The sequence below is a fragment of the Felis catus genome, chromosome B2 (genome assembly GCF_018350175.1).
Source record: "Felis catus isolate Fca126 chromosome B2, F.catus_Fca126_mat1.0, whole genome shotgun sequence".
Taxonomy (NCBI): domain Eukaryota; kingdom Metazoa; phylum Chordata; class Mammalia; order Carnivora; family Felidae; genus Felis; species Felis catus.
In genome coordinates this window covers 5,292,769-5,311,833 of record NC_058372.1, presented here as the reverse complement: position 1 = coordinate 5,311,833, position 19,065 = coordinate 5,292,769, and the positions used below count along the sequence as shown (strand labels likewise).

Here is a 19,065-nt window from a genome sequence, read left to right as displayed (position 1 = left end):
AGACTTTAGACAGAGGGGTCACCTCGACCACCCCCGAAAAAAAGTGTACATAGCCACAGATGGGCTTCCTAAAACCAAAAGGTGGATAAACTTCAGAATTTTGTCTACAGTCAGGTTGGGATTCAAAACTGTGGCTATTTGTCTCAAAATTGCTATCCTACTTACCATCTTAACTATCATTTTTATATTTTCTGGAGGTTAGTTATGCAGAACATTATAGCTTTCCTTCCCTTCAAAAGTGACATGGAAGATTCCAGAGAGTCCAGAGAAGCTCTTGTACTCCAAAGAACAAATATGCCAGTGATGTTGGGGTCACCTGATACTACAATAGGATGTCATATGGGGAAGTTTAGGAGTCCATTTACCAAGTGGTTTGGTGATAGCTCCTGGAACAGCATTTTTATTCCTAATTTGAAAGAAAACGGATGAAGTTGTCAATTTTCCCCACTCCCAGGTGTGGTTACAGGAGGCCTTCAAAGGTGGAAGGTAGAATGGCAGGTGCTGTGGCCTGAGCTCAGGGCAGAGTGGCCCCCAAGTACACTCTGTGGTGTGGGTGTTGGGACATGGATAGACGTGGCTCTCTAGTGTCCTAAATCTGTGTGGTGGTTTTCAAGACAAAGTCTCTCTGATAATCCTTAGATTTCACAGGACACTCTTTGGCCCACCTCAGCGCACCTGCTGCTGGTCTTGTGCTATCACTGTAAAGTAGGTTATAAACATTAACTGTGACAGGGGAAGAATTGAAAGCCCAGAGGGCTTTGATTTGACTGAGATCAGACACCATTGAATTTTGGCCTTTTTCCTCTTGGTGTGACTTAGTTTGCAGACTTGGGTAAAATAATTTTTTTGATGAGTCCCATCTCGTCAATAAAAGGGAAATGGCAATTACCTCCTTAGTCTGCAGAGAAGTCACTGATGGTTTATCAGGTTCTCTAAGGTGCTCACATCAAGGAGGGTTTCAAAAATGTCAGCTAGCTCTGCTTAGCGGACAATAAGTAATAAGATGGCCTACACTGAAAATTACAAAGTTCAGTGGTTTTAAATTTTGAAACAGACTGAGCACATAAACTTCTGTAAATAAACGATAATACCAAATACTTGGTTATGTAAGCGAGCAGTCTTATCGCCTGTTTAACAAGTTCAAGGAACAATATTCTTCAGACTGTCCATTTTTGGAAGGCAGAAAATAGCATCCTAAAATGACATCTGAACACTCGCTTTATTCTTGATAAACCGATTGTGATGAATAACCACTAAATAAAAAGATAGTGGGGAGTCATTCTAAAAGTTGTACACAGCTTTATTTTTTGGAATTGCAATGTTAAACACACTTTAAGTGGTACCTGTGGAGGTGGGCTAACGGATGGTGCCTGGACCGGGGCATTCAGAGATCTGAGTTTGTTCCAAGACCCACTTCAGATCTTTCTAGATCTGCAGTACAAAGGCATAAAACCATTCTGATCTCGAAGCAGGTTGTTACATATACATAGAAAAACAGACCGCAAGTATGTACATGTGTTTTGATATCTTGAAATAAAGGTAACTGAGTTAAATTATTAAGTTCAGATTTGTGTTAATGAGAGCTTAAAAGCCTACAAGATGTTTCCATTTCTGTTATGCATTTCAGAATCCATGCTGAGAACTACAGTTAGTGGAGTGAAAACGTAACCACATAATGCATTGGACTCTGTGCCAGGTTGACCTCCGACAGTAGGAATACAAATTAGCACTTCTGAATATGGCTAAATGTCCTATATAAAATCCTACACGAAAACTTGCCTCCAACCTTATACATTTTAACCTTCTCTGCCTGGTGCTTGCTATCTGGTATGTTTAAGCATTAAGAAGAATGTAAGTCGTTAATGATCGTGTTTCAACACAGGCCCTATCAGTGAAGCGTGGACGTCTTCCGCGGTGCTGGCAGCGTAAAGGAACCCACGCTTGTAAGGAAAGGTCCAGTACTAGACAGGCATCCGTTCTGCACTCAGACTTCTCAACTTGTATTACAGTCAACTAATTTCTGGGCCCTAAAGATGAATTTCCCTTAAACTAAAAAGAATAATTCACATAAGAACTAGCAATAATTGTTACCCAAATGAAACCAAATGGTATTTGTGCTTTTTGCTGTTCCCTAGGGAACCATGCAGATGGCCTGCCTCTCTTTAGGAAAGGGGACAGTCACAGGACTCCTCCAGAGGTGACTTTGTGTCCTGTTTCCCTGTATGTACTCACCTGTGCTCACAATTAACTCTAGTAGCTTTCCCTAGATTTCTAATTCAACTTTTACTCTTCTGCTGGACTCCTTCCTTGGACCAGTCTCTACTCTGCCTCTAGAGAAGCTGGGTTCTTGTCATTACTTCTCCCTGCACTTTTAGTACCTTTCACTAGTGTGCTTCCCTGTTACAGGATCAGTAGTAATGGTTTCTCACATTTTTAGTGAAGCTAAAACCCTGGGGTAGATCCCTTTCCCTTAACTATGCCATACTGCAGGACTGGCGGATGAAATCTGCTAAAACCAGCCCAGGAACAAGAGAGACCAAGGCCTGCTTCTCTGCCTGGTCCCTTGCAGTGGCCGCTGGCTCAGGCCAGATCTCTTCTCTCTACATAGTTTGTACCAACTCAGTGCGACAGCAGCTCCTCTTGGGAGGTCCTAGAACAAGTGGAAAGTCACTAGACGCCACAGTTAGGACAGCCGCTTCTACAAAAGCATTTGAGGGCACTAAAAGGTAAGGAGGTTTTAGTCTTGTATTTATCCTTCACTATACAAAACACTGAAAATGAAATAATCCTCCCAAGAAGGGACCAAATCAGGTACAGCAGGTGCCTTTGCAGTTGTGAGGTTATCCTTCACCCCCTTACTTTTCACTATACTAGTTCTCTAATTTGTTTTCCTATATACTACACTATTTCACTTTGATTGGAATGGGTCACCGTTTTTAAAAGGAAATTTTTAGGAGAAATTGTGATAGAGAACCACAGAGAGAGAGGTCTTTCCAGGCATCAGAAAGACGTAGCTAGTCCTGTGCAGAGGAGAGACATTGTACAAAGGTTTGAGCACAGGCAGTAAGTCAGGAATAAGTTTAAATGCAAGGGAAGCAAGGACTGAAACTCTGGAAGAGGAGGGGACCTGGCTCACCAGAGCCCCTGTCACCGTCTACTGCATCGTCATCCCAGACGGAGACATCTCTATTCCCAGGAGCCCTGCCCCCAGCAGGAACGCTCCCCCTGGAGATGACTGGGCACAAGAGACGGACGCAGAGGAGGACAGCCTTTAGTCTAGGCCAAGGCTGTAGACGTGAAGTGCCCCAGAGAGTCGGGCTCCCAAAGAGCTCCTTCCAGCAGCAACGACAACTTGGTTCTGCAGAGGACACAAAACATTTTGATGATTCATAATGCCTTTAGTTTCTGCCATAATCCAGGCATCACGTTATGCTCTGGTGATGTTGTTTAAATCCCGCAAAAAAAAACCAATAGGATGCAGCCATTGAAAAGACCCCAACAGCTCCATGTGTATTGGTCTGAGAAGAGCCATCAGATGCTATAGAGCACACAGAGGTGACGAGGCCGGGCAGGTAGAGCGCATGCACGCGTACGTTTACGTGTTTGTCCCGGAATCTGGACGAAACCGTGCCAGCATATTAACAGTGGTTATCTGCCATGGTGGGGTTTGCAAACTCTCTGAAAGGGCCAAGATGATGATTACTTCAGGCTGTGGGGGACCTCGGTCTCTGGGACAGCCAATCGCCCACCATTGCATTACAGTAGCTGCCACAGAGACACGGGAGCAGGAATGTGTTCTGATAAAACTAGGGACGCTTCATACAAGTCTCAGGTGTCACCCAGCCACTTAAACTGTAATAATCATTTTTAGCTCATGGCCTGTACAAAAACTAGTCCCACAGGCTGTAATTTGCCAGCCCAGCCCTGAGGGTTGAATGGGAAAGTGATGAGATGGTGTATGGATGTTACTTCCTTTTTTGTGTTCCTCTTTTTCAAATACAATCTTTTAGATGAAAGACCACCCCCCCCCCCCCAGCCTTTGGACGTTTATATCCTAAGGACAGTCTTCATACCCACCTTGTTTTTCGACCTCACGGTAATCACGGAGCTCCCATATCTTGAACTTGCCTGTAAAGCAGTGTCTGTTAATGGTCTTTTGAAAACATACTGTAATATCTTATCAGTTTAAAATAAGGGAAAGGGTGCACTTCTGTGGTTTCTCTTTCTTCATTCCTTCAGGAGGTACTTACTTCAGGAGAAATCAGTACATACTGAGCCTGAAAGGAAGGGGAGAGAAGGGAGACTTGTGTTACTGTCAATGCAGGTTTTAACCACTCATCCTGAAGCCCCACACTCACATCTACATTCTGGAGAAGTCCTCAACTCGTGCATGCCCTTTGACACCAGAAATTCCACTCACAGGAGTGTAGCTCAAGAAGACAGATGGACAGAAATGTTCATATATGGATACTTATATCCTTATTTATAACCGTGAAATGAAATGGACTGAGGGACTAATAGTCCCTCAGATAACGTCTACATAAACTATGGTGTGTCCACAGATAAAACAGGCAGCCAGGAAGTCCACTGTATGAGAATAGAAGGCATGGAGAAATGTTAACTACGTTGGCAGGGAAGACCAGACCAAGTTACAAAATTGTGTACAAGATGATCACGGCTGTTAATAAGCCCTATCCACACACTGGAATGGTGAAGAGTGTCCTAAAGAATCAGCTCCTGGTGCAGGGCCCTGGCCTGCCCTCTCCTAGCACCGTGACCTGGTGCGCCTTCCTCACGGACATTCAATGTCTTCATCTGGCACAGTACCCACACAGTAGCTCAGAGGTGGCTTGAAGAAGTAGCAGTGAGGGAGACAGATCTATCAAGTGTTAACGCAGCGCCAAGTACAGAGTAAGTGCACAATAAATGGGAACCATTAAGCCGACAGAAAAGCATACCAGAAGGATACACCTCAGAAGGTTAACAGAAGGCATCGTCTCTGCAGAGTGCAAATCTAGGTAGAGGATTCGTACCACTTGTATTTTCTAAAATTTTTACAATGAACTGTACTTTTGCAATTAAATAAGGTTGTTTAAATTTAAAAATGGTGTTTTAGGCCCAGGCAACTTAAAAAAAAAAACCCACCTGAGAAAAGGGATGAACAGGAAGCAGTGAACAGGAAACAAAAGGGGGGGCGTTTTGATGGAATCCCAGGGGGCTGCCGTGGACCCTAACCAAGCAAGGCTCGACCGGAACGAGCAGGACACTACGTCCAACTGGACTTGAGCTACAGTGCAAGCAGATGTGGAAGAATGCAGGGCTGCTCGGGCCTATGCCACACAGGCAAGTGATTGTGCCCTGGCCGCCAGACAGCTCAGAAACCGTCAGAGTTGCACAGTGGACACGATGTCACAAGGCATCCGCAGGTAGCCGCCTTTCCCAGCGTAGCCTAGGATTCCACACGGGCCCACGTTACCTTTTCCTCAGGACACGGAGCTGCCCAGGATTTGCATCTGCCCGTCATGTCACCAAAGGTGGTCTGTTTGCCATTGTAGACGTACACCCGGCCATCTTCCCCTCCCAGCAGCCCGGACGTGATGTCTGTTATCCGCAGTGGGGCTGCCACGAGGATTTCATCTGCAGACGACAGAAATCAGAACTGGGTCCTAACCCAACCTCCCGCAAGTCCCATGAGCGCATCCCCTAAATCGTCTACCCGGTTTCATCCCAGCACAGTCAAGGCTCTGGTCCCCAGTCCATCATTCCTGGACAACAACTGACGTGCATGGCTCTCATGTTACCACCTTCAAGAAGTAGAACTTTCTCTTGGCTCTGGTCTTACCAAGCTCTAAAATCTACCTAAAGGCCTTGGGTCACTGAGCTGTCGATGCTAAGGGCAGAGCCTAGATGACCCAGTTCGGGGGCCGGTCTGATGACTGGGGAGCCAGTTCTTGGCCAGAGGCCCTGTTCCTCTCCTACCTAAGCCGTCGCCATCCAGGTCACTCAAGTGCAGAATGCCACCAAATCGGGAGAAGCGGCGGTCTCCGCTGAAGGTGCCGAGCAGAGGCGGCTGCGTGTCCAGCGTCAGTTCATACATCCGACCGGTTCCACCCTGGTGCAAGGTCATGGTCAGGAACGCCATCTTAGACTTCTCATCTGAAACAAACCAGGGCATGGTGTCTGCTGCCATCACAGGAATGAAGAGAAAACGTAAAGCACTGAATGGAGTCCTATTCTCGCTTCAGTCTTCTGTACCTTGAGTGACACAACTGCTCAGAATCCCACGGGACTGGGGCGGGGGGCAGGTTAGCGCTGACCAACAGTGGCCATGAGGAGACCAAACACTGGGTGGGCTCAGTGACGTCCCATCAGACAGGTCTGGCCCCTGCAATACATTCTCCATACAACTATCTTTTTTTACATCACAAACTTCCTGTGAGATACACAGTCTAAATTCTTCACGAGGCCTTCCGTGGGCTCAGGAGGCCTTAGAGAATTGGCTACTTACAGCTCTAGTGTTTGGGGGCCACGTCCCCCTTCTCACCCACACGTCACCCATCACAGATTTAAACCACAGCCCCTTCTATTTCTTAAGTCTGGGCCTCTGAACATGATGTGCTGTCTGCCTGGAACCGGCCTCCTTCCCCCACACCCCTCTGCCGGCCGACTCCTGCGCTTCTGGAACGCGGCCCTGCTCTCGCCTCTGCTGCAAAGCCTTCCCTTCCCTCCCGTGTGCGGCCACAACACGCTGTGCCCGCTGCTTCCCGTGCCCCTCGCAGGGGAGCCTCGCTTCTGTTCACCGGGCCTCTCCTGCACCTGGCTGTCAGTTCCATAAGCAATGGGACCGTGACTTAGTCCCACAATGTGCTTAGAAACACGTTGCTTGGTTCAGTGCACGTATGGGATGGATGGTTTTTAAATGGGTGAATATTGAACGGTTTTTAAACAAAGCTAGAATTTCGCCTATATAGATCATCTGGAACACAACCTTCATTTCAGAAATAAGTACCTTCTCAAAAACAACAATGGCATCTGTCGGTTGGGGTTACTGGTCCTGGGAGGCTGACGATGACCCAGGCAACGCGTCCATGAACAGGTACAATCTTGTGTCAGTGTCTTAGTATTGTGTGTAGAACTGACTACAGTAAAACCTTGGATTGTAAGTAACTTGTTCTGCGAGTGTTCTGAAAGACTAGCAACCATTGCTAATAAGCTTTAACCTGATCAATGAGCGATGTCTTACAATGAGTCATATATGACCCTGAATGTCACATGACCACAGCTGAGCCACTGGTTCTTGAAATTCGCTTTGATGTACAAGTGCTTTGGATTACAAGTGTGTTTCCGGAATAAATTATGCTTGCAAACCAAGGTTGTACTGTATTTTCTTGGACAGCCTTCCCTCATGCCCTGTTCATAGCCAGCTGTCAACTAGAACCAACTGAAAGCTCAAAGCAGAGCCAAGAATGGCGGTGGGAATAACAGCGAGGACAAAAAGGAAACAGCCAGCACTTTGAAAGGTTCAGCAATCTGGGCTCTTGAACATGAAAGTACAACCTGACCCAGAACAAATATTCCCAAGAGGACAGTGTTTCCATAAACTACAACCGCTAAAATTCAGGGCAAAAGCCCAAAGTATGAAGAAACGTCAAAACGAGAGGACATTCTTATGCCCTTCTGCTTCCTGAAGGGACTCGAGCTCCCTGGGGTCACAGAACACAGTAATGCTGGGAGCTCTGGCCACAGGGAGGAGGATGAAGTGCCTGCCTGCAGGGGCGGGGGACAAATGTGGCTTCTCCCTCTGGCTCTGCCTGCCTGCAGGGTGGGCATATCATGCTGGTTTTGCTGCCCGCGGGAGGCACACAGACCACAGCCAGGTCTCCTTCTAGCTGCACTCCTGAGTCCACACCTCTGCCGCTCGTACTGCAGGCCAGATGTGATGGCCTGCAGACCCAAACTCTCTCTCGGAGAAGTCACCCCATGGTCACTTTGTGGGCCAAGATCAGAAAAGCCAGAACGTGGCTGCCCATCCAGACCACATTCTCCAACCCAGTTTTTAGAAGACACATATTTTGATAGGAATGATTCATGAGTCCACTTCTCAAATGGCTCCAAGTGCAGAAGGTTGGGGGAGGGGAAGCAGTGATTAGCACTTCCAAAACTCTTACTTTTTATCCTAGTCACAATTTCAGCACAGTGTTGCTTTCAATTCTCAGAATTTGAAAAGGACTCAAAAATCAGCAAGCCATGAAGACATGGGAGAACCTTAATGCAGAATATGCATAATGCATAAAGAAGCCAGTCCGAAAAGGTTGCGTACTAGGATCCCGACTGTATGCCATTGTAGAGAAGGCAAAGCCATGGAGAGGTAGAAAGATCACTGGTTCGCCAGGAGGGAAGATGGATGAAGAGGTGAGCACAGAGGATTCCTAGGGCAGTGAAACTATAATGGATACAGGTCCTACGTTTGTCCAAACCCCTGGAATATTCAGCACAAAAAGTGAATTTTAATATAAACCATAACCTGGGTTCTAATGGTGGGTCCATGTAGGTCCATCAGGTATAACAGATGCACAGTCTGGTGCAGAAGACACCAGGGCCCACAGTTCATGTGGGGGGGGGGGCAGGAGGGGGTTACGGGAAATCTCTGTACTTTCCACTCAATTTTGTTGTAAACCTAAAACTGCTCTAAAAAAGTCTATAAAGGATTCAGATACTTTAAATTTTTGGCCATTCCAAATACCTCATTTCTGATAGATGGTAACTAGAACTTCCAAGGGTCATGTCATATGTGTATGTTATATACACCTGAAACATATTTTTCAATAAAATAAATTTTAAAATACTTCATCTTCAGGTTGATGCAAATTAAACAGTGGCTTACAATACACATTTTAAGCAAGAGGGAAAAAAACAAACCCAAGGTTATGTTTCAGTATTTCTGCATCTGTTATTTGAATAACAAAAGTAATCCAGCAGACCTTGGGTTTTTTAAAAGAGATAGATCAGGGTTGGGGGTGAAAGTTTTTTTAAACACACAAGTGTTTTGGTCACTTCTCAAGACTAAGTTCACTTACTGTGACAGCAGAACACACAGCTGTTGTAACACACGGGTGTGTCCCTGCAGCTGGACCCCTGCACGAGCCACAGGAATGGGGACACCGCTTTGCGATGTGGCTCAACACTTGCGACTCAAACTGTGAATCATGTTACTTCCCGTGGCTGACTTTCCGGACTACCGTGAAATAGTCAAAACTAGAAGTGTCAGACTTGGGAATGCCAGGATTTTTTACATATCATTCATTACAAAAGGTGTGGAAAACACCCCCAAAAAAGTATAGTGAAGTTGTACAATGCATCGGTTTCTTTCTGGAGACTGACACCCATAGACGTGTTAAACAAAATGGAGATTGTTATGGATTATAAAATTTTATACCCACTTAAGCCATTTCTAATTTTTTGCTATTATAATTAACACTGTGAGAAAGATCTTTCCCTGCAGCTCTGAAATAACTTTGAGAGCAGATTCTTAGAGACTATCCATACAGCATCCAAGGGAATGAGTATCTTTAAGGCTTTTGCCATTTAACCAAACCTTTCTAGAAGGGCTGTATCAGTTCACATCTCAGCAGCACTGTGTGAGTGCCCACCTCCTCTCAACCCCTTTCAATACTGAAAACGCTTCATAGGTCATCAACACCCTAAAGTCCCCGCTGAATATTTAAGCCGTTTGTTGTGGCCACGTTCTGAACCAAAGATTCTGCTGAGCCAGAGACAGAGCCCAGGGTGAAGGGGACAGGCCTGACAGGGTCAAGCTCCAGACCACCAGCATCTGGTGAGTACATCCAGTTGTTCCAAGTTAGGTGACCCTGTACCACAGATTCCCATCTACACCAGAGCACTCCCGTGAGCCCCCGGGAGATGCAGATATGCTGACCCTTGGAAGGGAACACAGTGACGCTGTCTGCCGTCCACATGAACTACCTGTTGGAGGCAGTTCATGGTTTTCACACTAGTTCCCTACGATCCTTTGAGTGACATCATATCTTTGCCAACTGGGATTTTAGGGGTTATAATAAAGTGCAGGTACCACGAGAAAATCCGTGTGGATTAAAAATGAGGGTGGTCATGTCTAATCTGATTCCAGGTTTGAGAAGCTGTACAGCAACCAAAAGGAGCCAAGTTCTTAGGACGTAAATACAGCATGTGCCACACAGGCAACCACACGGGGCCCCAGGCTTGGCTTGATGCTTTCCAGTCACCCGCCTAAAATTCTGAATAATTTGTAACAAAGGCCTCCACATTTTCATCCGTACCAGGACTCACAAATAATGTGGGTGAAATACAGGCAAAATATAAGTAAAAAATAGGTAAATCTGGGGTGCCTGGACAGCTCAGTCAGTTAAGCAACCAACTCTTGATTTCAGGTCAGGTCATGATCTCACAGCTCATGGGTTCGAGCTCCGCGTCGGGCTCTGTGTTGACCGTGCAGAGGCTGCTTGGGATGCTCTCTCTCTGTCTCTGTCTCTCTCTCTCTCTCTCTCTCTGCCCCCTCCCCGGCTCACATGTGCTTTCTCGCAAAATAAATAATAAAACCATTAAAAAATAGGAAAATCTGAACAAGATTCAACTGGTGGATTACATCGTGTCGATAACCTGGTTGTGACACTGTTGTGGTTTACAAGTATTATCTTGGCAAAAACTGGATAAAATGTCACGTGGATCTCCCCATGTTATTTCTTACAACTGCATGTGAATGTATAATGGTCTCAAAAAAGGTTAAACTGTATATAATACACATGTAATAAGATATATAAATTAGCCTTTTTATAATTTATACAGTATTTTGTAATAGGAAATTACTAAGACCGTAGGAACGTTAAAACAAAGTTTGGAAAGCTCTAATCACAGCATTCCAGTAGAAAGAGACGTGAGGCAAATAAAATCACTAATGCGTGTTGCAGGAGTTTGGAAATCACTACCTTGACTGTGTAAAAAGGGGTGGGGAGTGGGGAACAACTTTTCCAAAGCTAAGTCAGCAAGTTCCTGGTGTGACAATGCTGCGTCCTGAATCATGCAATGAAAGAGCTCACCATTCTTTTGCCCAATCCGCTCTGCTTATTATATCGTAAGAAACAAAAATCTTCCCGAAAAATAATTTGACAGTATGCAGTTAAGAGCCTTACTATTAGACCCTCGAGTCCAGAAACTCCACCTCCAGGAACCGATTTTAAAACTATTCAGAAAGGCAAGGTTTTCTGTACATGGATGTTCAATGAGATCCTGTTCACAACAGTGAAAAATTGGAAACATCCTAAATTTCCAGAATAGGGATGATGTTAGTAAATGTTGGCATGTGCACGTGGAAAAAAAAATGTGATAGGTATCAAAAACCACATTTAAGGGGCGCCTGGGTGGCGCAGTCGGTTAAGCGTCCGACTTCAGCCAGGTCACAATCTCGCAGTCCGTGAGTTCGAGCCCCGCGTCAGGCTCTGGGCTGTTGGCTCAGAGCCTGGAGCCTGTTTCCGATTCTGTGTCTCCCTCTCTCTCTGCCCCTCCCCCGTTCATGCTCTGTCTCTCTCTGTCCCAAAAATAAATAAACGTTGAAAAAAAAAATTTAAAAAAACCACATTTAAGAAGAATCTTAGTAACATGAGAACACGCACAAGATATAGAATAAGAAATCAGGTGCTAAAATGCGTATATATTATACACACAACACATAGTATGAGCTTAAATTGTTAAGTATCTGGATAAGGGTGATTTCTATATACATCTTTGTATTTTCACAAATTTCTACAATAAACGTGATTCGCTTTGACAATCTTGAAGTAAATACGTTTTTGTCGGCTTTTTAAAACTCTTCCCCCATAAAGTAAATAAAATAATGGTTTATAAACAAATGTCCTCAGAGCAGACCTAGTCCTGGTGAATGGATTTACAGAATCTTCTGAACTCCCCTCTCATCCAAGCACAGTGGGACAGGAGCTTTAAAAACACACTAGCTCACTTTCATGGGGGATTTTCAACAAATCTTTGAGAGGGACGTTATAATTTGTATTTTGCAAACGATGATGCTAACATTCAGGAAGGTTAAGTAACTTCCCCCGGGCTTGTGCAGCTTGTGATTAATGAGAAAAGGAAATCCTCAAAATCAGGTCTGTCTGGCTCCAGATTTCACAACTCTCCCCCAGTAGGGCACAGTCAAGGAGCCACGTGAGAAACAAGCAGCCAGGTTTCCTGGCAAACGACCTACCGTGCGTCGGGGCTCCAACCAGCAGCACCTGTTTCCGGGTCCCATTCACCATCACGTGACCACTTGACAAGGAAGTACCCAGCTTCCCCATTGCCTGTGAAATGCCAGGAGTCAGTATGGTACAACTCAGAGAACCCTCCGTGGCGCCCCCTGTCCTGGGGAGGGAGCAGCGGCCATACCTTGTCTCCAGAAATGGTGAACCAGCTTCGGCAATTTGGCGGGAAATAGCCATACACCCGTCCGAGGCTCTGTTTCTCATCCTGAGTGCGGTACAAACGGCCCAGACTGGAATGAAGCAGGCGGGGGTCAGCTGCTGGGGCCCGGGATTGAGAACGGACCGGGTGTTCAGGTCCAGGACCGAGCAAAGAGAAGCCCCCTCTTCCCCACCCCGCCCCCCCTCCCCGGGATCCTTGGCGTGGGAGCAGGGGTGGCTTCCAGAGCGAATCCCAGTATTAAGACTTTCCAGGTCCGGGGCTCACCACTCGGCCTCCCAGCTGACAGCAGGTATAGGGAGGCCTACGGTCACGGCTGAACGGTGCTCCCCCAAAATTCGCGTGTTGGAGTCCTAACCCCAGCACCTCAGATTATGTATATTTGGAGATAGGGTCTTTAAGGCGGTAGTTATGTTACAATGAGGTCATGAGGGTGGGGCCCTAATGCAATCTGACTGGTGTCCTTGTAAGAACAGAAAGACCAGGGAGGCGCACGGAAAAGAGGCCGTATGAGGATGGAGAGGCGGCCCTCTGCAAGCCAAGGAGAGCCCTCAACCCTGCCAATACCTTGACCTTGGGTTTCCGGTCTCCGGAACGGTGAGAAAATGACTTTCTGTGCCTTGCGCTACCCAGCCTGGGGCACGCTGTCACGGCAGCGCCTCTCTACCTCGTTCTTAAACTTCTAAGGAGGAGGATTTGCAACCTCGCCCCAGAGCCTTCTTCGCTCTTCCTCGCAGGGTAAGGCCTCGGCCCCTGTGTCTGAGCCCCACCCTTCCACGGGCTCCCACGGCGGCCCCGGGTGCCCACCGGTCCCCGGCCCCACCCTGGGCGCTTGCCTGTTGCTGTTCTTCCAGGTCGGGCTCCCGACCAACAGCAACGTCCTGTTGTCCACGCTGAGCCCGTGCAGGGAGTAGCCTAGCCAGGAGAAGTCCTCCTCGCCCCTCGCCATCCAGTCGGCCGCCTCCACGTCCAGCTTTTCTACGCGAGACCACCAGCGCCGTTTACCCCACACGGGAGGGGGGGCGCCGAGTTTTTGCCGGAGCTCTCAGATACCCCCCAAGCTGTTCGCAGGGCCCCCACCGTCAGAAATGGATCCCCCGCTTCACACGAGAAGGAAATCTCCAGAGCTCACTTCTGTGGCGCACAGGATGCAATACGGACGGGGTGGGGGGGTGGGGGGGGCGGGGCGGGCATCCCTGGGATGCCTTCGGGCTTCCCACGCTTCCACAGAGACTCTGCCAACAACCCACCGGCCCCCTTGGATCTGGACCTAGAAGCTGGATCCCTTTCTGTACATCCTGTGACTCTATCCACAGCACCTGCGGGAACACCCACCAGACTAAACGCTGGTAGATTTCAGCGAAATGATCACGGAGTGAGGAAGAAAGGACACGAGGCCACGTGCACCAGCACAGACTAGAGCCGGGAGGCCTCCGCCCCCACCCCCCCACCCCCCCAACAGGCGTTACCTTTGCCGCTCCCGTTGGGGCCGGAATGAAATGCAGCTACCATGCCCTTCTGTTTCCCTCCACCCGGTGCAAAGGGGGAGCCCATCACCAGATCGGGCGCGCCGTCGCCATTCACATCCGCGGCCAAGAGCGTCCAGCCCAGGTTACAGTAGGTGTCCTGTAGGGGAGACCAGGAAACTGCGTGACTCCCAGAGGCCGACGGCGGGATGCGGCGAGGTCCGGTTCGCCGCCCTCGGCCAAGGCGCAGACATACCTGGCAGGTGATGGTGACGTTGGGGCGAGAAGACATCCCTCTTCGTGTGGGGCCGAAGTAGACGTACACGGCACCCTAGGCAAGGCAAGGCAAGGCACGGGGCGGTCAGGAGGCTTGGGTGGTGGTGAGCCCAGAGCCCCAAAGAGCAGGAGACGCAGGAACGGTGGTAACATAAGCCACACGAGTCCCTACTGTCAGGAGCTCAGTGACGGAGGGAAACCCAGCCCACGCATCTGCTGCTGGGCTGAGACGGTTTTGAGGTCACCTCCATCAGACTGGTAGAGCCCCCAACGCGGACACAGTCACTGTCACTCATCTGTGCGTGCCACCCACACCTGTCCGTGCGTTCGCAGGACCACTCGCCCGCCTCCCCCGTTCCAGGCCAGCTCGGTTCCCGGCTCCTCCGTGGGGCCTCCCCTGACCCAGCCCATCAGTCCTCTGGACACGACTCGCGTGTGCCTCGAGACGCACACGCCGTGCCATCACTCTGTGACGCAGACCATTTCCTGTCCTCTCACTTGCCAGTCTCCATCCTCGTTCGTTCTAGAAGCATTTATGTGCCACTTTGGGCCAAGCACAGGAGGAACCATGATAAATAACAACACTCTGTCCTCCCGAAAAGCTAGCAAGCGGGCAATGACAACACCACGGCATGAGGGGCAGAGGGTGCTGTGTGAGGCCGGGAAGTGTCACCCACACTGGGGTTTGGGGGACAGTTCCGGCACGGGTCTCATGTGGCCTCTAAAGGAAAAGGGGGAAAAAGGACTTTCCAGCAGGGAGGGAGCTGCCAAGCTGGGTGCTCGTGTGCAGGGGCCTGTGGGCCCAGGAGTAGAGGGGGGAGGCAGAGGGTGAGCTCGCGGCAGGTGGTGGGGTGGGGGGGGGGGGGTTGGTGATGAAGGGCCTTTGACCTTTGTGCTCACACATGGCACAGAAGCTGGGCCTGCCGTGCACGGGGCACATGCAGACAAGAGCCCACATTCCAGGACCGGATCTGGGCAAGGAACAGGGACGGGGTGGGGTCTGTGCATGAGCGGGAAGATCCAGGGAGGTCACCACTCTGCTGGGATGACGGGGCCTCCGGATCGGCTGGAATCTCCGTCCCCCTCCAGCATCCAGCATCTGAGGGGGTCGGGGGAGTAATTTCTGGTGGAATTGAAGCCACGCTAAGGCCAGCAAGGCAGGGACTAGGTGGCACCTGGTAACCTGTGGTCACGTCAAGGACCCCAACTGGGGTACCTGAGATCATCTCCCCGCACACACTGCGGCCGACACACTTGGCTGTCCGCTTCCTGCAGAGGCTCTGTCCAGCCGGGCCTCCCGCCCTGGCCTCCCCCCTGCCCCCCCCCCGCCCCCAGCATCAGCCTTACTTTGTAGGTGAGCTGCTCGGAGCCCACGGATGGGGCTCCCACGGCCAGGTCAGGCACGCCGTCCTGGTTAAAGTCCAACACGGCCAAGGCCGAGCCAAACCGACCTGAGGGCTGAAGAGACACAAGTGACTCCCCCAGGCCGAGCCACAACCTTCAGAAGCACACAGGACTCCCCCGGGAATACAGAGACCCAGACCCCTGCCCTGGAGCCCCAGGGCCCAGGAAGGAAGCAGCAACCTGTGACGCTCCTGAGACGCCCAGACTCCCCGCTGGGCGGCTCTGCCCTAAGGACATTTTTGGCAAGCCTGTCTTGCTTTAAGGGAGGGGGATGCCAGGAAGAAGAGGGTCCGTCCTCACAAGTTGCAGAGTTAGAAACCGGTCTAATGTACATTCTGCCCCACGTTCAGGGCCACACTCCCCCTGGGAAGCATCCAAAATGATCATCGCACCCACCAGCAACAACAGCTAACGTCTGATGAGCACTCAGGATGTTCTAGAGCCACGCGATGGCCAGAGCAGGGGCCACGAGCTAAACGTGGCTCTTACAGTTAAAGTAATTCGCACCAAGCACATTAAAAATTCAGCTCCCCAGAGGCACCAGCTGCCTGGCAAGTTCTCAAGAGCCGATGCACTTAGTGGCCCTCCGATTGGACGGCATAGCTACAGGATGTCGCTACAGAAAGTTCTGGACAACACTGCCGAGGACCCCGTTCTAAGCACCTTACACGGACTAGGGCAGGTGCGTTTATTATCCCCCCGCTCGCGGTTTACAGGTAGAAAACCCAGCCCGTTCAGGGACAGTTTTCTTCCAAGGTGGATTTCCTAGACCTTTCATCCCCCATCCTCTGGAACCAGCCTCAACCCAAATGCAACTCCCTTCGTCCTCCCGTTCTTACACAACTTCTAGAACAATGACCAGTCTTGCACAAGTGAGTGGTTTGCCACATACACACGGCCCAGAGTCCGCGTCAATTATGTACTGGCTCATGGCGCTACACCCACGTGCATGGTGCCTCTGAAGACTGCCCCTTCCTGCGAGGCGGGAACTCGACAGACTAGAAAGGAATGTTCCAGGGCACAAAGCACGTGGGCCACGAGCAAGGGGCCACGACAGATGCATTTCACCCTACAGACAAGGACACAGAAAGGCTCGGTGCAGACTCGGGCTGGACCGAAGGAGTCCCCTCCCTAGTCCCCGCCTTCCTCTGGCCATCTTCCTTCTCCTCGCAGGTCACTGGGAGACGAGAACACAGAGCTGCCCCCTCCACGTCCCAAGTGCGTGACACTTGATCGTCCCCGGGCGACAGCCGCCGCTCTCGCTCCCCGTCTGCAGGAGCCCAAAGGTTTAGACCCTACCCAAAAGGCTGACACGAGAGTGGCTTTGTGAAGAAGTCAGGAGCAAACAGCAACGGGCAGACTGATTTCGGAACTTTCTCGTGTGGTGTCAGAAGGTTCCAAAAAATGCTGTCCCTCCGGGACTGTGTAACCTCGCACACCGGCCAGCCGACTTCGGACAAACGCTCACATACAGGGCCCCTTCCGTCAGGTCAGGTCCTAAACCCCGTGCTTTTCATTTGTGGACATGGGTCCAGGAACGTCGTCATCTTGTTTGGTCTCCGCAGCATTAACTCGACAGCAGGGGGTTTTGCCGTTTACCCGGGACAGGAACCAGCTTCTGATCCAAGTCCGGGGCTCCCTCCTCCGGTGCTTGGTATTCGGAGCACGCAGTTCTGCCCCAGCTCCCACACTCGTCTGTGCCAAGGAGCGTGGCTGCAGACAGCTCTTGTGAGAATGAATGCCGGTCAGGTCCCGGGGGAACCTTCCAGGCTCCTGGTGCTCCCAAGAGGGGTCAATGCAGACTCCGTGCCGGACATCCATATAGTCCGTGTGGGATTTTTCTGCTGATGAACCACTTAAAACCAAGGAATGAGGGGCACCTGGGTGGCTCAGTCCATTGAGCATCCGACTTCAGCTCAGGTCTTGATCTCACGTCTCATGGGTTCGAGCCCCGTGTCGGGCTCTGTGCTGACAGCTCGGAGCCTGGAACCCGCTTCGGATTCTGTGTCTCCCCCTCTCTCTGCCCCTCCCCTGCTTGCATTCTCTCTCCATCTCTCAAAAATAAACATTAAAAAAAACAAGGAATGAAATCCAAACAAAGTCTGGAGTTTAGGGAACAGTCATGCACCAGGGGCTGGTTCACATAAGACGTTAATTTAGGAGAAAGTGGGTACAGAACTCTGTACTGTCCCTACAGCTCGTCTGTGAATCTGAAATTCTAACAAAATAAAAATTTGTGTATAAAAAGGGGGAGGTTTACAAAAAGTGGGGATGTAATATCGAGAACTCACGTCCTGACTGGCTACTCAGAGCCCTTCTAAATAGGTGTGTTTTCAGAAGGTATTCGACTAAACACATCCAGTTGATGATAGAATGACATCAATGAAGTGGACGGGCTTTGAAAAACGGAAAAGCGTGGAGCGCCTGGGCGGCTCAGTCCATTGAGCATCCGACTTCAGCTCAGGTCGTGATCTCACGTCTCACGGGTTCGAGCCCCACGTCGGGCTCTGTGCTGACAGCTCGGAACCTGGAGCCTGCTTCAGATTCTGCGTCCCCCTCTCTCTCTGCCCCTCCTCCATTAGCACTCTGTCCCTCTCTCTGCCTCTTCCCTGCTCACGTGCTGTCTGTCGCTCTCAAAACTAAAAACAAGCATTTAAAATAAGCATCTGCCACCGGCTGTGTATTGCTATCGTCATTCTTGTGACTGGCTGTTCACTCTGGAGACTCAGCTGAGAAAGACAGGCAGTGGCTTATGGACACCAAAAGGAAAAACGGGAGATGGGCGCCTCACCTCGAAGCCCTCCAGGATCACGTGGGCCTCCTTGTCAAGATCCAGGTCGATGGGGGGCAGGCCCAGGTCGTTGCCGTAGAGGAGGTACACGCGGCCGACCTGGACGTGGCCGGGGCGGCTGTATCCCGGCGCGCCCACCACCAGGTCGCCGTGCCCGTCCTGGTTGAGGTCAGCTGAGGTCATTGCCCTGCGGGGAAGAAGAGAGGACCCCCCCGCAGAATCTGCTGAGAACTATGGGTAAGACGGTCTCCTGTGTCCTTCCTCCCTAGAACTTCCTCTTGTTGACTTCTTCACCCTGCCTGACTGCGGAGAGCATTCATGTCTGAGTTTACGTTGTGATTCGGTCTTGCTCTCCAAGAAACACAACAACGACGACGACACTGAGGCCACCAAAACCTCTGGGCATTTCTGGGCCCTATGACCCGAGCAGGTGAAAAGCGTCTTCACAGAGCCTCAGGTCCTCTATGCAAAACCCAGAATAGCTGTGCACGGTCCTGAGCTCGCCTGGCAAGAGAGGACAACTGCACCCAGCCAGTGGCACAGGCTCTGACAGGTCAGGTAACAAACAGACACGAACTGAGTCTGGGACAAATGTGTTAAGTATACATGCTATCTCTACCTTAGCTGCACGGGGTGCCGTGTGCTGTGAAAAATACTAAC

The 19,065-nt window shown here is 50.0% G+C and overlaps 2 protein-coding genes across 3 annotated transcripts in view; one reads left to right on the top strand and one right to left on the bottom strand.

Annotated features, from left to right (window-relative positions):
- MRS2 (magnesium transporter MRS2) overlaps positions 1-8,845 on the top strand; it is a 42,359-nt gene extending 33,514 nt beyond the window's left edge. For both annotated transcript variants that reach the window (XM_023253618.2, XR_006597492.1), the window contains exon 12: positions 1,628-8,845. In XM_023253618.2, the coding sequence (XP_023109386.1) occupies positions 1,628-1,652 (25 nt within the window). In that variant the 3' untranslated portion in view covers positions 1,653-8,845. The remainder of the gene's footprint in view (positions 1-1,627) is intronic.
- GPLD1 (glycosylphosphatidylinositol specific phospholipase D1) overlaps positions 1,283-19,065 on the bottom strand; it is a 68,670-nt gene continuing 50,887 nt past the window's right edge. Inside the window, 12 exon segments of the mRNA XM_019830144.3 lie at positions 1,283-3,358; positions 4,078-4,128; positions 4,251-4,277; positions 5,477-5,637; positions 5,980-6,156; positions 12,257-12,350; positions 12,436-12,541; positions 13,305-13,446; positions 13,938-14,094; positions 14,191-14,265; positions 15,558-15,668; positions 18,406-18,592. Coding sequence (XP_019685703.2) covers positions 3,272-3,358; positions 4,078-4,128; positions 4,251-4,277; positions 5,477-5,637; positions 5,980-6,156; positions 12,257-12,350; positions 12,436-12,541; positions 13,305-13,446; positions 13,938-14,094; positions 14,191-14,265; positions 15,558-15,668; positions 18,406-18,592 — 1,375 coding nt within the window. The 3' untranslated portion in view covers positions 1,283-3,271.